Source organism: Brachyistius frenatus, unplaced genomic scaffold (assembly GCF_029030835.1).
Source record: "Brachyistius frenatus isolate BFR_SWC_R1_liver_20210118 unplaced genomic scaffold, ASM2903083v1 Contig_275, whole genome shotgun sequence".
Classification (NCBI taxonomy): domain Eukaryota; kingdom Metazoa; phylum Chordata; class Actinopteri; family Embiotocidae; genus Brachyistius; species Brachyistius frenatus.
The window spans coordinates 96379-117251 of NW_027210874.1; the positions used below are offsets into that span (position 1 = coordinate 96379).

Sequence of the window (20873 nt, forward strand, 5' to 3'; positions counted from 1 at the left end):
ACGGCATTTAGCAAGCGAGATCATATTTCTCCTGTTTTAGCTTCTCTTCACTGGCTTCCTGTTAAATCAAGAATAGAATTGAACATTTTCTTGCTGACTTACAAAGCTCTTCATGACCAGGCTCCATCATATCTTAGAGATCTTATAGAACCATATCATCCTGAAAGAGCACTTCGCTCTCAGTACGCTGAGCCTGGTTCTGTCGGAGGTTTCTTCCTGTTAAGAGGGAGTTTTTCCTTCCCTCTGTCGGAGGTTTCTTCCTGTTAAGAGGGAGTTTTTTTCTTCCCTCTGTTGGAGGTTTTTCTCCCTTAAACAGGAGTTTTTCCCTCCAAGCTTATGTGGGAATTGTTGAATTGTTGGGTTTCTCTGTATAATATTGTAAAGTTCCACTGTGAGGACTTTAATGTGTTAAGTGCCATGAAATAACCCGTGTTGTAATTTGGCGCTATATAAATAAAATTGAATTGAATTGAATGATGCTCCACTACTTTTTTCTCCAAGTGAGGAAATAAAATGTTATCACTTTTATTGATCCGGTTAAAATTAATTTACATTTTGTTAAGTGCTTCAAGATCAAATCTACTCTGAAGCATTTTTTTTTTATGCAAGAAGCCAATAAAAAAAGAAATGGAAAGGTCAAAGTTGTCATATTTGTCGTGTTGACTGATTCATGACAATAAGTGAAAGCCTCATTTTGATCCACCATCTTTTGGCCTTTTAAAGTCACTTCCTGTATGTGTTTCAAATTAAAAGCCCTCCAGTATTATAACACACAGGCAGCAGCCACTGTGAAACATTTGCAAGAACATGTTGTGACAGAAATCACCCAGAACCACTTTAAAAACTAAGCCAGAACAACTCTTGAAAATAATAAGGTTGTCTTGTCGACTTTATTAAATGAAATCAATCAACATATTTCTAACTATTGTGAACTTGCCATCACAGTGGTCATACAATGTCAAAAGCAAGACACAACTTGACAATGCACGCACCTGCATATGTGTTCGTGCATGTGCTCGTCATAAGTGTGCAACAAACAGCACTTACACCGCTGATCTGCCAAAAACGAAAACAAGAGGAAGATATCAAAACTACTGGCTTCTTTGTGCTGTTCTTCACTATTATATGACGTTGTCGGCGCACCGATGAGTGCGTGCTTCTGCTTACACAGAGGACATCAGTTGAGTAAATGGTCTTTCAATACATGCCGGGACACATTTGCGTACAAACTGCTGAAAAGAAATGTGGCTATACACGTCCACCAGATCGCAGCGTGGTCTCACCAAGATCTCAACTGACGTGGACACTGATGTAGCTTCTTCAATAGTGAGAGACAGGAGGTATACACAGTGCACGTAGTATCTCTGCATGGGCTTGGTCAGATAATAACAGTGACAGCGAGTCTATCTGGAGTGCATGTTTAATATTTTATAATCGATTTAGAACAATGATTAGTCGACAAAACGGTCAAATCAGTGGGTGTGAGACATGCGTCATCATAAAAGCATTTAAAACACGTTATGGTAAGCAAAGCCTACGCACACACACGCACACGCACGCGCACACACACACACACACACACACACACACACACACACACACACACACACACACACACACACACACACACACACACACACACAGGCATGTGAAGAAAGGTTAATGCACACACACGAGGACAGGGAAAGTGTAAACATGCACACACACTACAGAGAATGTTTCATCATTTTCTGTGGGAGTATGAGGGCTGAGTCCTCACCTGCAGGCAAACACCTGGACCCAGACAGAGGAGAGAGATTTACACCCACAGAGAGAGAGAGACTGGAGACAGGTTGGAAATGTTGGCCTAAAGCAAGGCACAGTGGGGTTGGAGTACTGAGGAATGAGGGAGTGGGGAGGAGGAGGAGGAGGAGGAGGAGGAGGAGGAGAGCGAGAAACGAGACAAAAGGAAGAGAGGAACAAAAGGGAGGACAAAAGGAAAGTACGGCGAGGATGGAGAGGAGAGGACCGAAGAAACACAGCAGCTAAAAGTCAAACGAGCCATAACAGTCACGCCGATGACTGCATTCACCGTAACACCCCGGCGGCGCGACGAGAAAAGTTTCCTCTTCCTGTACAATGGAACTCGAGATTACAATGTTTCCAGCTAAACCTGAAAGCAGCGACTTAATGCTGTTGACAGGAGGAATGGGGGCTGCGTATAAAATCTCCGAACACACGGTTACCATGGCATCTCAACACACACACGCACACACACACACACACACACACGCACATGCACGCACACACACACACGCACACACGCATGTGCACACACAGAAATTCAATAGTGATGATGTCACAAGTCAGACCGACATTGTTAATAGGGTTGGGATAATGGAAAAAAACCTCAAAGCCAGTGTGTATAAATGGGAATAAATACATACGTATGTATAGTGCATAGGTAAGTATTTCATTTTAACAGTAAGACCACTGAATGTTTAATGTTTTCCCGCCTTTGAATGTTGATGTACTTGATTTTAACATCACATGACTTTTGTTCCCGCACAACATTGACGGTGTGCATTCTTAGAAATCAACACAAGATTAATACAAGATGCAATAACAAAACCAGAAGAGAAGTCCCTTGTAGTAATCTCATTTTAGGTCTCTTCAGACATTTTAATAAAGGTTATTATCTCATCAAGTGGATTTGAATGATGTCTTATTCATAACGATTCAAGTAAACTCTTTTCAAAAGATCAAGTTGATGAAAAATGTCAGGCAACTGAAATTAAGTTTGGCTTTGAAGGCTTTAGGCATAACGAACAAAAGAAAATAACATTATTTAAATGTCTCTTTTTTTTCTATTATACATTCTAGGAAAAGTCTGTGGATTGTCATTTGCTGATCTGTTTAAAAATGTAATTACAGCTAGCAGCGTGGGTCTTTTGAGTAAATTTGGTTCTTTTTTTTTTTTTTTTTTTTTAATGCAAGGAGAAAATACAGTTTGAGAGCAAATTCCGCGCACTGCGATCAAAAATCAAATAATCGAGTAATCCAGAACAACTTGAAAACAGTGAGATCACTGTTGTTGACGATTAAAGCGACTATTTATTGTTGACTATTAAAGCGATGGAAATACACACTATCGACTGCTGTGTGTAAACTTGCCACCGTAGAACCATAGGTTACACAATCTTAGAAACAAAGCCACAACTCAACCGTGCGCATGGGTGTCACAAGTGGCTCGGGCTGTTATCTTTTCCCCGTAAGCAAACAAGCTAACAGCACCAGAACGTAAGCAGGTTGACACGATCTGGAAACACGCAAATAAAGATGGAAAGATGTAAACCACGCGCAGTTTTATTTATTCTAACATACCGAGCAGTTTTCCTTCGTCACGCATTTTGAGTTCTCAGACACAGCTTTGTTCAACGTGCTGACACACTTTAAAGGTTAGGAAACGCTTGCATGTCGGCACTGGCTTGCTCTCAGCCGTGACATTAACAAAACAATAACCTCCCCCAGCCATCGCCAGGCTTTGTCATGTTTACGCTGCGCAAACATCCAAACTGTCAAGGGGGAAATAATCCAGACAAAAATGATCGAGGACCTAAATTATGCAAAGAATAAGTACGCCATGTTAACACTTGAGTATCACCAGCGCTCTCCTCTCCGTCCGCGGGTTACACTGCTGGCTTCGAGCTCCATCCTGCCTACGAGCCAACAGGATGTATACGATGCGTCTGCCTGCTATTGTCCATTGTCACGTAAGCAGACTGCCTGTGGTGAGGCAGGCCTGGCCTTCAAAACAACCGAGGAAATACCAAGAATATCACACACACACACACACACGCACGCACACACGCACACACACACACACACACACACAAAACAGAGGGTAAAATTACATTTTAAAAAGACCCCATAGGTTGCGCAAGTATAATGCTTTCTTGGAATTTCGATTTCGGACAGAGCCAAGGCAGCCAAAGGTAAGAAAACGTGAGGACAACATGAACAGTGTACAAGCAGTTCTGCAAAAGAAAATCAGCGTAGGGAAATATCTAGAGACCTATATTTAGGCCTGTGATCTGTAGGAGCCCTGCAAGGAACGCAAGCCAGAGGGCATTAAATCATTCGGCCGACCAATGTTGTAATTTAGATTTTTCTCAGTCACTCAGCGACAGACATTAACTTCATCGGGCTGCTCCTGCTGCTGTGGTCAAAAAAAAACAAAAAAAACGTTCATATAAAACCAAGTAATCTGTCAGATTAGTAAATCTGAGAAACATGCAGTTTGTGGAGACACAAACGCAACGTGAACACGTTCGTATATTATAAATCTGAACTCAATGTTTAATGTACAAAGCTAGATACATTACCTACTGACAATTTGAGCAATTGTTGGTTTTCTTCCAATTTAGCTCTGTTTAGGTCTTTGGACTGCTGGTCAAATATTAATCTCATATTTCATCAATTAATCTAAAAAAAAACATGTAATTGGCAGATTAATTGATAACGGTGAAATGCAACACTTGAAAAGCAGAAAAAAAAAGGCACAATGCTTATCTAAACATTATTACAAGTCATTTCCAGTGCCAATTGATTTTTTTTTTTTTTTTTTATCCCATCAACAGTTCCAGCCTAATTATTTCTAATCTCATGCTTTGTCTGGCCACTCGCTCTATTGTATTTGATAAATTGGATTTGTCCCGCCTCAATGAGCCACTGGAACGACCTCCTCCATCCACAGTCTGTCACAGTAAATTTAGGGTTGGGTTGGGTTGGGTTGGGGGAGGGGTCGGGTTTGGAAAGGGGGGGGAGGGGGTTGCCAGATCAGCTGATGACTGTGGCTCCACTACCAGGATGTTACAAACCTTAACAACATATCTTAAAAAAAAATCCTTTTTTTTTTTTTTTTAATCATGTATTTTTAAATGTTGAAATAAACTCTAATCAAATGCATCTTCTGTCCATTAGCTGGAGTTTTAATCATCGCAACGACCTCACGTCTGCAGGTCACAGCGTGGAGAGCTGACAGAGATGCAGGCTCCCAGCTGGCCCCCTCCTCCTCCTCCTCCTCCTTCCTCCCCCCTCCTCCTGCAGGGCTGCTGATGCTGAGAGCAGCCTGCAGTCTCCAGCCCGGGGCATCACACACACGGCCTGCCAATTACTCCTCCTCCTCCTCCTCCTCCTCCTCCTCCCCCTTCTTCACATCCTTTTCTCTCTGACCACATGGCTCTTTGTATTTCCTACAGTTCCATTCTCAACATTGACACTTCTGCATTTTACACTGACTTATCTGTGTACTCAAATATATCTAAATAACGCAGTTTGAGAGTCAACTACATAGGCTGTATAAAATAAATCCATCCAATATCATCAACGCAATTGGGGTAGTTGTATAGAAATCACAAGGATGCTATTGAAACAATTAAAAAAAAAAAAAAAAAAAAAGGAGGCTGAAAATATTACAATGACGAGAAAATACCAAACAAAACGAAAATAAATACGTAAACTAATAAAACCATTAAAGACAACGATATCACCATAAAGTCATGGCGCAGTGCTACAAACACACAAAACGTGATATTTTAGTGCAGTTTAAATATCAAACAACACAAAGTTGGCTCCACCGCAGCAGTCCCAGCAGGAATTCAGTGTAAAAAAAAAAAAAAACGAACATTTTCAGCATTTAAACATGAAATAAAACCAAACATACATCCTCCAATCACTTTTATGTGAAGTGAAGACACACGTCAGAACATAATTAAGCCTCCAAACCAGCTTAACCTCCGCGTTAACCTCCGTGACGCCGAACCGAGCCGACGCCGAACTCATGAATGAAAGTCGACTCGAATTAAGCGTTTGAAATCACTAAACAACTCACCTGAGTCGTTTTTGTCCTTGTCCATGTTCAAAATAAATATTCCTCTCGGGCCGGTGACAATAGAGGAAGGGCGGGTACGTCTGTCAGAACGCCAGGAGTAACTGACAGCAGCCCCTGGCCAATCATAGTCTGCGTCTGAGGAAGGCGGGTCTTCTGCTATTAACAGCCATTGAGGCTACACATGTTTCTCAATATTTGAAATGAAGTAAAAACTGTTTGGTTTCTGCTCCTCAGATGGCTTTGGCCATGTTCTCCAGTCTAAAGAGTTCCATTACAACCTCGTACAGCACTTGAGACTGTTGAAGAGACATTAGATGAGATATATTCTGAGACATTCAACTAAAGTCGCTTCTTTTATCTCATATTTACAGTCAAAACCCACAGAAACAGTGATTTCTGCTGCTTTTTACCTAATAGAAAACACATTGCAATTATTTATTCCTGTCAATGACTTTTAAGAAATATTGTTCGATTTTTTTTTTTTTACATTTTTAAGAATTAAGATTTTGAAAGCATGTGCTGCTCATTGATTTAATTCTGTCAGAAATGGTTCTGCAGATCCAGATTAGTTCCAGATCTGCAGAAGCAGCCACGTAGTTTGACTTTTGAAGGCTTTCAGTCAAACTGTATCACAGATGTATTACGTAAGACCTCAATTATGGTCAAAACACAATGTGTTTGTTTGTCCTTCAGCCCTATTGTCCATAAAACGAATTCAACTGTGACCAGGCGACCACCATTATCACACAGGGAAATATGTGCGTGCTAATACATAATCTTTATCAAGACAGGAGGTCCACCCACAATAAAAAATACTCACAACTCACTGGATTTTCCAGTTGTTTGAGTCGTTATAAAAGAAGACATGTCAATGATACAGGATACTTAGTTAGATTTTAAAAAAAAATCTGGTTCTTATACCAAAATACTTAAGCAATTGTAAATTGGTGTAACATAATTTCTAATATACAAATTTAAAATTTTTACACAATTGAAAATGAAATCATCCTTGATATGATTGAATAAAACAATTCTTTAATACATTGTAAAAAGTTAAAGCCTTTTCCTCTCAAGATAGCTGAACTTACATCTAATACTACTTCTTAGCTAATAAATTCAACATGTTTAGAACAGTATTGGAAGATAATTCACCAGTGAATTATTTTAACTATTGTTTGGTTTTGGCATTTCTTTTGTTAAAACATTCAGCCTGGTCTTGAGTCAACAAGCTACAACAGACTGTTTCTGATATCTTCTGTACTTCCATATTTTTGACCTGGTATTGGCCACCTGTCCCACATCCCTATGAATTATTCCATGGTGCTAACTGTCAAATTAATGCAATACAATGAAAATCTATTGAAATTATTTAAATCGCCCCTCCATTAAAACATTTAGTTCTCTCCTTGTTCCTACAGTTGACCGTTTAAGCTTGTCTGAGCAGAATGATTTCTGTACGGGGTTTAAAACTAGAAGCCTGTTTTCACATTAATCTGCTGAAGAGGGAAAAGTTTCTGTGTGCTCACTTAAACCTGATTTTATAGGGGTGGGTCCAACGAGCACGATTGATACGGAGCCTGTGATTTGGCAACTTGAAACCTCCAGTGGACTTTCACTGAGAATGGACTTTATATTGAGGTATACAAAATGAAATATATATTTTTACATTAATAGATCCTGGAATTTTCAACGAGAAAGAAAAAAAAAAGGGGGGTGGGTGTCATTAACAGTTTTTTTTGTTTTTTTTAACAAGATAATCAACGTGGTTGGGGGGGAGCTGTAATGATGCAGCGGACCCCTGGAACTCCCCTAAGGGACATCCAGTTTGGATTTAATTACAAAAAAACATTGAATATTAATGGCCATTTGGTTGGATTTGTAAGGATTAGAGAGTAGGATATGACAAAACAGAAACAAGATCACAATGAAAATACCACATCACATAAATTGCTAGAGATAGAGGATGTTCTTGGCAGCCGTATCTGATCATTATCTTAATAACAGTGTAACGGGAGCTCACTTCAGCCATTTATAACCAGAACACATCAAAGAGTCAACACTGCATTTTATTTAACATTTGTTACAAGATGGACACCGGATATTTATTCATAAATTTGCAACAAAAAGTGAACAAATCAGACCCAAGCATTTCAGACACAACAAACCAACTTCAATAGACCTTTAACTGTTGGCAATAAATGGTAATTGGTGCATTTTTGTGAATGAATAAAAACGGAAATATAAACCATATATCCAAAGACAAAACCCTAACTTTTACACTTTTACAAACTGATTACATAATACAATACATTCATTCATCTACATGCACTATATCAGTTTATATGAATATTTAAAATGGAAGACCTTGTCTTTTTCCTTGGCATGTAAGAATAAAACACAAATACAAACATGGGGATACATTTTTTTTTTTTTCTGACTGTGAATTGTTCAGCACATCCTGAGAGCAATGTGTGAGAGTCTTCAGTATTGTTTTGTTTGGCTCAGAGGCCTGTGTGCCTGAAGAGATGAAAGGTTTGTATACTTAAGAAGTCCATTCTGAATGCCTTTAACTCTCCTCCCTGCTCTGATGGCTTTTTTTTGGCAACAATCAAACTGCTCAGTTTGAAATTTGTAATGTTGACACTGTCCCCCAATAAAATATTTGTTTTAATAATGACAACAAAGAACCCCAAACCTAATTGAAGTACTGCTTTTGAACCACATTCCCCTAAACTTACCCATTTTGTACATTTTTCACCAGTGTTTTTTTACAGGGCTTGACTTGAAATATAGGACCTTTGTTGTTGTAGTTACAATAGTAAAGATCAGTTTGAAATCAGTTGCAGTCTCACCGTATCTACTACTGCTGCTTGCATGCTCCTCGTCTTACCGGAGTCCGATCAAACCCACCCATAGGTTTGTCAACTGGCCTAACCTTCATGACCTTTTGTCAATAAATCACAACCCAAAGTTTAATTTTTTTTTTTTAAAGTGCAGTAATGCACAATGCCTTTGTGAACTATTAAAAACACACATAAAAAGGTTCAACAAAAGTGCAAATAGAGCAAAAGGCCATATTAAATGAAATGGCAGACTTACCTTGAACTACTTCATCATACATTTTTTTGTTTCAGTTAAAACAGTGATGAGCTTCAAGTTTTGGAAATCTAATCTGAAGTATGAATTATGAAATGAAAATGCATATTAATCTTGAATTAAATAAATTAGCATCACTTTTCTTGAACTAAATTGAAAGGCAGCCTTATTACATCCAAACCCTGTTTACAGATGCACAAAATTAGAGCTCATTAGATATTTACTGGCATGACAACTCTGGGAGCAAACGTCTCGCGTTGTCAATGGAAATGTGAAAAAAAGGACTTCAAATAAAAGACTTTTACCCCGGAACTTATGTTTTTTTCACCGACACATCCATGACCTAGTTGAGAACCTCTTCCATATATGGTTGTTAAGTTGGGGGACTTGTCTGTCAGTGAATTAGTGCAATTATTGCTCTAAAGTAGTATTGCAGATTTTCAGCAACACTACTGAACAACATCAAAAGGCGGCGAAGTGGCAGCAAGAACACTTGTGGTCCAACGACTTATGTCAAACATTTAAACGTGTCGTAAAGTCTTGGATGTTGAGCGGAAGGTTCTGTACTATGAGTCAAACAGAAGCTTGTATTTACTTAATATAATAAATGCTGCAAAACAGATGGGCCCATATTTATCAAACTGCTACGAGTGAAATGGCTTGAAGGGACATAAGATGATGACCCGTGGTTTTCAAACTTAGTTTGTGACCTTTTTAAAAAAAAAGTGTCGGGTTGGGTCTGTGTTGTTTGCAGTTTCAACAAATAGATATTTCTCCTAAACTCTCTAAACTTTTCACATGGTATCATTCAATAGTTTGAGGCCTGAAGAGATCAAATTATCACATATTTTACAAAATCACAAAGATTAGAGATTTAAAAGGTCCAAAAACTTAAATACAGTAACACAAATCAGAAGTTGGTCTTTTCGTCATCTCTTTTACAATTTATCCCCATGTTATCCCTCAGATTTTTCTGGTGGTTTGGATCAATTGGACTAAACTACCTCTACATGAAAGTAGTTCAAAGTGGTTCCACCTCAATGAACTACAACATTAACCAATACTAATGCGGGTTGATGGAACAGTATTAGCGATCTAATAATGCTGATACTTGAGCTGATACTGTAATACACTTTACTTTTATTGAAGTAAAAAAAAAAAAGTGTGTTGAAGCACTTTAACTTGTATTAGATCATTTTTAAGTAACTTGTTTTGGTCCTTTTACTTATTTTTTCTTAAAGTATCTGAATACTTTTTTCACCACTGAGAGAGGGTGGATATAGGGCGATGAAGTGCGGGATCATAGGTTCAATTTAGGCTACAAAAACACTGCAAAGGTGGATAAAGATAGCTTTGGGTAAATAGTGAAAGATAAAAGATGTCACTGCTGAATTTTTTTTTTATATTTAACCACAATGTCCCCTCATGTTAACCATGTGGTTGGAGTTACTCGAACATAACCATAAATCATTAATCAGGATTTAGTCAGCAGGAGTGAATATCATTGAAAAAACAAACCCATATTGTGACCTGACAGATAGAGTCATTAAAAGTGTTCCTGCCAATGTTACTGTATCAAACAATTACAACTTATATCTGGTGGCAGTTGTACTTTAAAAACATATTTTCTGTCACGAATGACTGTAATCTCAGGAGACAGGGTTACTTTAAATACCACAATAGCCATCTATAGCACTATCTTAATATGCCGATGTTGCCACAGCTGTATACATTTCTCTGTAACCCTCTCTGATGATAATTTTGAAGACCAATTACAGTGCTTCACTTGTGCAAAGAAACGTTTCCATCTCAGAAAGACGATCCCCTCTTCGATGACGTTATATAAAACGAACTAAACTGGTCTAAAAAAAACATCCACACACCTTAAACACTTTACTTGATGGTATCCAGAAGGAATAGGTTTTTAACATTCACTGCACAAACTCAAGCAGTCCAACCCAAAGTGACTTGGTAGTTTGGATAAAGCACTTTAATAGCAGATGAATATTAGAAAGAGGACATGACGATTTATGACAATAGTTAGTGTGTTACTTACAGGAGCAACATTTGATTTGACACTCAGATTAAACTCCAAATTTGATATTTTTCCCTTCAAAAGTGTTCCTCTCTGTGATGCTTTGACACTACACCCTTAAGATTTTCTAAAGAAAAACCCTTCCTTAATATTGTAATAAAATAAATACCTAACACAAGCTAATGTAAGCAGCTGACTCGGGCATTTTAATTAGACCAGAAAATATTTCAATCACTCAAACCACATTGATGATAATGTTTTCATACATCTCTAATATGAGGCCAGTGGACAAACCCCATTTTCCCATCCTCATGCATGCCTAAAGAGTTATACACCATGGCTTGTATACAGACAGATATATCTGGTATATGTCCAGTATATGTTCACATACAGTTTGCAGTATGTTAGTTGGCAATAAACCAATTACGTCCAGAAAATCAGGCAAAGCTGATGGACTTCAGCTTAATTATGTAGCTTTTACTCAACAATACTTTCAAACAACAAACACATGAGGAGTTAAATCTCTATCTGAGGAGACATAACACAGAGTATTGAGGTTTAGCAAGACCTGTGAAGCTGAACAAAATCAGTGGGGGCTTTTTTTTCTTGTAACAAAATCATGATTTCTCTCAGCTGCATCTCATGATCAGCATTCAATGATCCTTTCCAGAGATCAAAAATAGCTTATAAAAATAATTTCATTTGTTTTTTTTCTTGATGTGCGTGCATGTCACTCTGGCATGTTCATGTTTGACACCTTCGCACACCGTGAAACCTTCTCTACTCTACCCCTCCTTTTTTAATTTTTTTTTTTATTATCCCCTCACCCTATCTGCGATTCTCTGCCATTTATGGCTGCTCTCCAACCCCTGGCTCTCCTATCTGTGCTGATTTACGAGAGGCTTGTGTAAGATATGGAGCTGCATTTAAACGTATCTGGCAACGAATGTCAAAATTTCCCGGCCAACTTGTCCAAATGAAAAGAGCATGAAGGAAAATGTAAAACAGAAGTGTATGATAAGGTGCTTTATGACAGTTTTTGAAGTTAAAGATCAGAGATGCTGAAGTCGTTTCTTTTCCCTGTCTTTGGCCTTGACATGCTTGAGCAGTGAATGTGTACAAGTCTGCAGTCTCTTCACTGTCCTAAAGTAACGGCAAGTTTATAAAAAATTAACCGGCTTGACAATGTAGCAGTCACTTGGTGTAGGAAGAAGACACAGCGATAGAGAGAAAGGCAGCAAAAAGATGATGTGTAGAGTCGGACGAGGCGGTAAACCCTCTCAAATGGAAAATAAACTGGAGATACAAAGGGAGTCAAGACTGACAGTGAGAGAAGGCGCACATAAAACAGTCAGAACCACAGCGAGCTGGAGAGAGGCCTGCACGAGAATGAGAAAAAGCTGTTGTTTCTGTCGGAGTGTAAGAAAGCGTCGGGGTGGGGGAGGGTAGGGGCGGATGCAGAAACCACACTGGAGACGAGGTGCATCAACACAGGCCATGCAAACGCAGCTCTTCGTCCTCGTCTGTAAGGTTGTCAGTCAAACATTGGGACCACACTGCATACAAAAAGCGACAAATGCTGCGCCGACGTCGTGGAAATGTCCCGATACGGAGCGACCCCCCGCGGCTTCACAGGCAGATGGCGGGCGTTTTACAGGTGGACAGTAGGGCTATCATGGCGGTGCATATATAGGTATGTCAGATGGGTTGTTTTTATTTTCTGTTTCCTTCCAGATGCTTGTTGACATGTTGATCAGCCATTTTTTTTAATTTTTTTTATTTCTGTCTAAAAAAGGCGTGCCCTTTTCTTTAGGTCATTCTTCTTCCAGAGGGCCAGGCGGTCAAACTGGTCCAGGGTCATGCCGAAAACCTGCTGGAAGTCCTCAGGAGATAGGTGTCTCTGCAAGTAAAACCCAGCAGAAAAAAACATACTTACTTACAGAGAACATCCATGGTACTAACAGCTTCACACAACCTACATGTGTGATAAGTTAAAGGAAAAACCAAAAAGTATCTTGGTAAGGCAACCACAAGGCTCCAGGGACAAGTGTGTGAAATTTGTCTGGTGGGATGAACAGAATACTCCCAAAACATATTTCACCATCTGCTGTTTTGATGATGAAACTTTGGCATTCTTCTCCAACCTTAAGTAGTTGTAGTTAACTTAAAGAAGTAGCCTGCTGTCCACCTCTTTGCCCTACTGCAAAAAAAAAAGTTCCTGGTATATAATTCAAATTGCAAATTAAAACAGGGAAACAAGTAACATCCCCAATGTTCCTGTGGCTACAAGTGGCAATTACACCACAGAAACTCTAGTGCACTCTTATTTTTGTGATATAATTCAATCAAATGTGTATTTGTAATGTGCTAAAATGAACTTAACAGCAGCATGAACAAACTAGAGTCTAAAAGACAGAGTAACAGTTTCTTTTCTAAAGTTTTCCATCCATCCATCCATCCATACAGGGTGACGATGACGGAACATATGGGTGAAGGTGCGGTCCACCCTGGACAGGTCGCCATGACATTCCAGGACCAACACATAAAGATAGACAACTGTTCATTCTAACATTCACGCCTCTGTCCAACTTACAATCATCAATTAACCTAACACAATTTGGACTGTTGAGGACCCACACAGGCACTCCATTCAAAGTCCCCAGTCGACCAACAGGTTCCAACCAAGCCCTTCTTGGTGTAGGAGACCGTGCTGACCGCTGCAAGTTGTGTTCTTACTCCCCTCAAAACGTCTAAAGCTACGGAATTGGTTTTGGTGGGCAGTTTAGCTGGCTAGCTACAAGCTCAAATCTGGTATTAACTTTAGGTCACGCAGGCTAACTATCTATTTCCGTTTGGTTGTATTTCTGGCCTTTCTGCTTATAATCTACACTGAACGCCAAAGCCTAAACTCCAGTTTTCTCCTCGTTGAATTTTCGCTAATGAACCACATTCTCCACTGAGCCACGAAAACATCTGTTTCTGTGGTTCATTTAATCAAGCTTCCTGAACCAGTGAGATTATCTATGCCTCTAGGTCAGTTGGACTTTTCTCATCCACTCGTTCTGTTTGGGAAGTCAGTAGCAGCTTAAACTCTTAGACTGGACTCACATAAGCCATCTAATCTAAAGATGTTTGTTCAGCACAGAAGCAGGCCTTCCATTGTCTTCAGGTTTAACACACCGAATTCAATTCTGTGTCTGAGAAGTGTTTCCAAACAAAAGTGCTATTCAGACTCCCGGCTTGGCTCATGCTGCCAAGACCCACTAACTCTGTAAATGTCAGAAATATGCCATGGAACAATAACATACATGGTATTGATTTGGATCCAGAACAAAAGCATAAGCTGCTTTATTGTAAAATGGTGTACAGCAGTTAGTGTTTCTGTGATAACAGACAGCAAACTAAAAGCAGACTGGTCCTGCGAAATAACCTGCTTTCCATATCAGCCAACAGAAAGAGGAATGTGCACCGTTGGGTTTTCACTTTGAGGCAAAAATATCCAGATCCCTGTAATTTTTCACCTGTCATACATACAGGATAATAATTTAGTGACTAAAATGTTTTAACAAACAAAACAAAAAAAATCTGATAACATGATACAATAACATTATCATTACTAGAGATTGTAAAGCCAATACCAATGGTTTCAAACTTTGGTCACAACCCAATCAGTGATGTCACAAACATATTTTATGTCAGCTATTAATAGCAAAACACCTGCTGTGACATGACTGATTGGTTTATTATCAGATATGTAACATGCTAGAGAGTTTGGATCCAGAAACTGGACTTCTGCTATTGTGTGCGAGTTGAGCCTTTTAAGGGCATTAATATTGAGGGTCACACATGCTGAAAGCACAGGACGAATGAGTGAGTAATAATAAAGTCATCAGTGTTTACTGATATAATACATGAAGAATTTGAACCAACTATAGTAGCTCCATGGAACCTGGAACCTTTAGAGAAACTTCACATGCATTTTTTTTCTTCCATAGAAACCATAAAAAGTGACAGTTTTACACCTGTGACCATAGTTTGTGGTCCAAAACTTCTGTCCAGGGAACTGCTAGTATGATCTATTTGGTTCTCATATAATAGAGCCTAAATTCAGTTTATAAGCATGGACAAGCTCAAATTAATTGATTGTAATGTTGTTAAGGTAATATTGTTGAGCAAATACAAAGCTGTTTAAAGCTGGTCTACTTCGGTAATTAGCCTCATCTTCACAGGTTTTCAGATGAAATTGGGAACACAGAATGTCCGAAAGTAACTTTAACTGTATTTATGGGGTTCTTTATATGTGAGTGGTAATGACGTTTTAGTTCTGCGTATGGTTGCAGATCCTACACTTTCATCATCATACATACATACATTATCACTTTTGCTTGATATATTTAAAGAAATGTTAATAATAATATTTTTCTATGTTTATAGGAATACAAATATTTATAATTTCGAATATTGGTGAGCTTTTGTCATAAAACTGGTTGAAAATAAAAGTATTGACAAATAAAATCTGGCAACATAAAGTTTAAATAGGTGTAGACAGATTTTGACTGTTGGTATTACTTATTTGCATAAACCACAGTTCATGGTGTATGTGTTTAAATATCGGTTAGAGCAGTTTTTCAAATGCCATTTGGCTGAACTGCTTCATGGAAAAGTGACTCCACGGCCCTGGTTTGAGCTTTGGTGGGAGTTTAGCTGCTGATTAGTTTGCGTAAACATACACCAGTTTGGGGTCAAAGATCAGTATCAATGAAGGGTAAAACAGAGGTTAGCATTTTTCTCTCTGACAAACACTTATACACACTATTGATAGTGTGACTCCAGTCTAGCGTTCCCAACCACAGAGGGCATCTGTTGCGTCAGTAACACCTTGACGTCCCGGCGGTCTAACTCCTCCTGGGACAATCTTCCCATAACCGACTCACTGGGAGTTCTCATATTAAGGTTACTGAAGGTTGAAATATTTAAAAGAGGGTGTTTTTGGAGGAGACTACTTCTCTTTTGACGACAACAGAACCAGCAGCGCAGCACCACAAGACTAACAACAATCTGAAGTTTTCAAAAAGGCTTACTTTAATGACTGAAACATTTCCTGTTTTCAGCAGCACACATTGAATTCAATTCAAAATCTGTAAATGGGTAGTGTAAGAATAGCAGCTGCAGGAAATTAGTTATTAAGGGACATTAAGTGCAATTATGTTGATTTTTTTTTTTCTATTATACAACATGCATGTGGGTTAAACTTAGTCTGACCCAGGACGAAAGAAAGGAACACTACCACAAATTAGACAAACATTTCTCAATAAAATCCTGGAGTGCATTGAATTTTTTTTTTTGCTTCACTGTTTCAACCTAAATATTTTCCTTGTGTGATTGTTGAACATGTCGCTCTAAAACCTCTGGCGTTAATGTGCAGCTATAACAGCCTCCAGTCTTCTGGTTTTAGACTTTCCACCAGATATTGGACCCTGGCTGCTCCTGCAGGAGCATTGGTGAGGTTGGGCAGATTCCAGCTGTGAGCCAGGCTTTATCGCCCAAAGGTGTTCGATGAAGCTGAGGTCAGGGCTCTGTGCGGGCCAGTCAACTTCCTTTCTGTGCCAAACTGGGAAAACCCATTTCTTTATAGAGCTGGCTTGTGCTCAGGAGCACTGTCATGTTGAAACAAGTAAAGACCAACCCACACTGTTACCACAGAGATGGAAAAACATGGGGGTCTATGGGGATTGACTTGCTTTTGGAGCCAGCCTCAAATGGCCATTTGTGGAACTGCAGGTTTTGGCACCCAAGCATTTGCTTCATTCTTCATCCCCAGAGGTTGCTGCTTGGGTCGTACATTCGACTGTCTAAAACCTTATTGCAGCCACACAGTTAAACCAAATTCTTATTTAATTTTATTTGAGAAAGACTGTGAGATACAACAGTCAATCCAACAACGTGATACACAGCAATACATTGCAATGCACTATGTATAGCAAGAAAAGCAAGACTGAGCAGTGGCAGCTAATATACCGCTAAACAACAGTGGTCCCAAACTCCTCTGAGTTAAAGGTATTAACTAAACATTATGTGTTGGATTTTAAACATGCAGCCATGTAGCTCTATCTATTACATCGTGGATGTAAGATGACACCTAACTCTGCAACAGTGCTTCAGAAACAGAAGTATTATCACTGTTTTAGTTATTAAAAACTAAAAAAAAAACTATGAAATCTGACCTCAATTAATGTTCAATCACAGAATTTGATTGTACTAAATACGTATTATATTGCTGGACATCATATTGTTACCTGCCCTCATATTGTTGCCTTATGAAACTTGGAGGGCCTCAGGGTATAGTTGCCCAATTTGCTCAATTAGTGATATGCCTTTGGAATGTATAGTGAATCTAGATTAGATATTAAATCATGTTTTCTTCCAATTTCATAAACAGTTCATTTTCCAAGTTGCACCTTTGCAAGCCACCAATTTTTAAATCAGTAAAAAGTCTGGAAAAACCCACCGTGGACAATTTGTGTGAACTTTGATGTCCTCACTGGTAGCTATAGGCGTTTTCTCCTCGTTTCTAATCTAATTTCTCTAATTAAATTACATTTTTGTGTTTGTTTGTTTTCTTTTTGCAAAATTTGGTGTGGACTGAGTTTTGACACAGACAGAAGTGCTCACACTTGGACTTGTTACTGACTTGACTTGGTTTTACTACACCTCTGCAAAAAAGTAAAACACACTCCTGTGCACTTTTGGCCTTAAAGTGTGTATACTAAACATCAAACTTTTTTTTTTTTTTTTCATCTGCCTTTAAAATAATTGGAAATGGCTCTTCTCTGAGCTTTGGCTGATACTTTTATCCCACCTGGCTTAGCTGCATAGCTATTTAACCCAAACCACAAAGTCCTGACTAAATAATTCTGTGAGCCATGATTTCACATTTTCTCAGGCTTGATAATGACCTGAGTACAGAAGGTCAGACAGAGCAGCAGAGGAAGATTAGAGCTCACCTCCAGTCTGGTGCGATCTATGTCTCTGGGAAGCTTCACTTTCACTCTATGCGTCACTGACAGCATTTCATAAGGGTAGACCTGGCACACACATACAAAGTAAGCATTGTGGGAGATTTATTAGGGAATACAATTATAATCCAATGTCTAAACAAAGCTGCCAAGAATATTAAAGTATGTTTGTAAAGTATGAACAAACTCTTACCTTGTACTCTGAGGAGGAAAAGAAAGAGAGGGAGAGAATTAATCTGGTGGAACAATTAGTTTTTATTTGAATTGCTGACCTATTATGAAAACTAGGATAATAGAGCTTGAAAATAAATTACACCTCATGGACCCAAATCTCTTCAAAAATATTGGGTTTCAAAGGCGTCAAAAAGCACTATAAATGGTTGCTGTGCACATACACACACACTGTTATGAGGTTGGAAGCCTGTCAACTCTCTGTTCGCCTAAGATACAGCCAAGACTGTACACACATGCACTTGTAAACAGACAGCAGTAATTCTGCAGCTGGAAAAATGACATCACTTCTCCACACTGTTACCTCCAGTAACTGATCTGTAGCCAGAGCAGCAGGGCCCCACATGCTTGGTCACAATGTATATGCAATGTAATCAGAGATTATAAACTGACCTTAGATTTAAGGTTTTAAAGGCCTTTATATATTTCATAGAATAAGACATTGCTGATGTAATTATCTGGAGGGAAAGATTCTGTTTTGGGGATTGACCCTGTGAGCTTTCGTAACAATATAACTGCAACGTTTGAGTGGTTATTTTGGGAGACCAGGTTTTGGAAAGTTCCCTTTAGTTTCTGCATAGAAGCGATAAACTGACTGATATTGGAGCACCTCCACTTGGATGGACATGAAACTCAACAAAAAGATGAGCAACTGTGTTAGAAAATGTCTGCATTTTTTTAAGCCAAATGTGCCAGACTGCGTGCATAAACACTAGATTAGAGAGGTTAAGTTTAATTCCTGTTAAAAATGTCCAATCTTTGCTCATAAAATTCTGTGGCATGCGTTGCTAATGGCAACAAAACTAAAGATAATAAAACCTTCATGAGTTCAGTTTCACATTTTGCCTTATTTTTGGTTGACTTCAGTAATTATGATGCAAAGAGAGCACAGACAGTTTTAATGATGCTGAGGAGGTCCAACAATAGAACGCTGAAGAACTCCACATGTTGTCATCATTTAATAGCAGCATCATAAACCCAGCCTTCAAAGTATCGACAGCTACATTACAGAAATAATGTTTTACCTCAGTCAGTTTTCATCAAATATCATTCAACACCTTTATTGGAGCAGTCTTCCTTTTAGTTCCTAGATGTGGTCTGTAGCCACACAGAAATATGTTCAAATGTTAATTTACAATTAATTTAATATCTTAAAGACTGCAAGTTATTAATTTGAATGACTGCACCTTGAATTTTGCCAACACAGAAGTTTAGAGAAACGTTCTTTCTTTCTTTGAAAAGGGAACAAAACATCTATACAAAGTCATACAAAGTTTAGAGATTTTATGTTATCAAATAGAAACAAAAAGGAAATTCAGTGTTAAATAGTCAACAACTTTCAACTTTACTTTAGGTGGTTGAAAGGCTGCACTATTAATATTGATCACTGATTAATCCACAAATTAAGCTATTGATGAAATTTTTGGTCAATGATGTCATAAATAGTGCAAAATGCCCGTCATAATTACCCAGACCCCAAAATGACAAATTTAGATTGCTTGTTTCATCCATCCAACAGGTCAAAACTCAAAGATATTCAATTGATTGTCAAATAGACTAACGCAAGCAAAGAATTTTGAGATTTTAAAAGATGGAACCTCAGTAAATCCAAACCCATTTTTGCTAGAAATAAAAACATTTAAACAATGACTTAAATATCAAATTTGCAGGTGTCGATTGTTATTTTGTTGATTTATTGTGGTTCTCTAGTTTCAGTGACTGTCTGCTACCAACAGACATCAACAGACACCATGGTATCTTCCATGGTGATGCTATGCTAGCCCTGGATTGTAGCACTTCTGCTAGTTTCAGAGGATTTTTAACTGTAGTCTGTTCATAAGTGAGACAAATGATCAACAGAATTAGGTTAGGGGTCGGACTTTCTGCTGTTTGCCCCTCTTCGTTGATTTACAATCACTGAATAGTCCAAAAAAAAAAAGTAATGTTCAGACTGCACTGGCTGTATTGTACAGTATATATTCAACATTTTTCTGATGCACCAATCAAAAAGTTAGACAAGAGCTGAAGCTTAACAGCTTTGAGTTCATGTTCACTCTCACCTCTCATGCCCCCCCAGCTCTGGGAGTCTGGGTCCACTTCATCCTCCACCATCTCAGCGGCCTGCAGGAACACACACATTAAACAGACACTAAGCAAGACCCATAATTTAGATGTTCTGCGTCATGCTGCCAAGAAGCCTGCTGGTCTTTATAAAAGCCAGGGTTCATATAAAGTTTTTCAGTCCCTGCTTTGCTCCATGATTTGCTCACATTTTTTTTTCTAGGTTGATCAGTGGAAAGGGAGAGTGAAACGTCCCTCCGATAGCCTAAGTGTCATCATTTCTGACAGAGGGGCAAATCTATAATCATCAGTACCTGACCTAATACCCTTGCTGATACCTGTGTGTGGATAAACACCAGTAGAGATTATGAGTAGACAGAGCAGAGTAACATCCTCTAGTATACAAGTTCTTCTTTCAGCTGTCGAGGTCACAGAGCATTAACGACACTACACTGAAAAAGTAGGCAGCACTCTAAAGACAGCGCTGCCCGTATATTTGAGATCCACTGGTTTATTGACTAATGTAGACCAGGTGACAGTGTTTTTATTCAACGTCTATTTC

The 20873-nt window shown here is 38.7% G+C and overlaps 1 protein-coding gene across 8 annotated transcripts in view; it reads right to left on the bottom strand.

Moving 5' to 3' along the window:
* Positions 1-7920: 7920 nt before the first annotated feature.
* The window catches only part of ablim2 (actin binding LIM protein family, member 2), a 105815-nt gene continuing 92862 nt past the window's right edge, over positions 7921-20873 (bottom strand). For 2 of the 8 annotated variants that reach the window (XM_069721866.1, XM_069721869.1), the window contains exons 19-20: positions 20311-20371; positions 18101-18220 (exon numbers count right to left, since the gene is read on the bottom strand). In XM_069721866.1, the coding sequence (XP_069577967.1) occupies positions 18177-18220; positions 20311-20371 (105 nt within the window). In that variant the 3' untranslated portion in view covers positions 18101-18176. The other 6 variants (XM_069721870.1, XM_069721872.1, XM_069721873.1 and 3 more) reach the window with 5 other exon arrangements.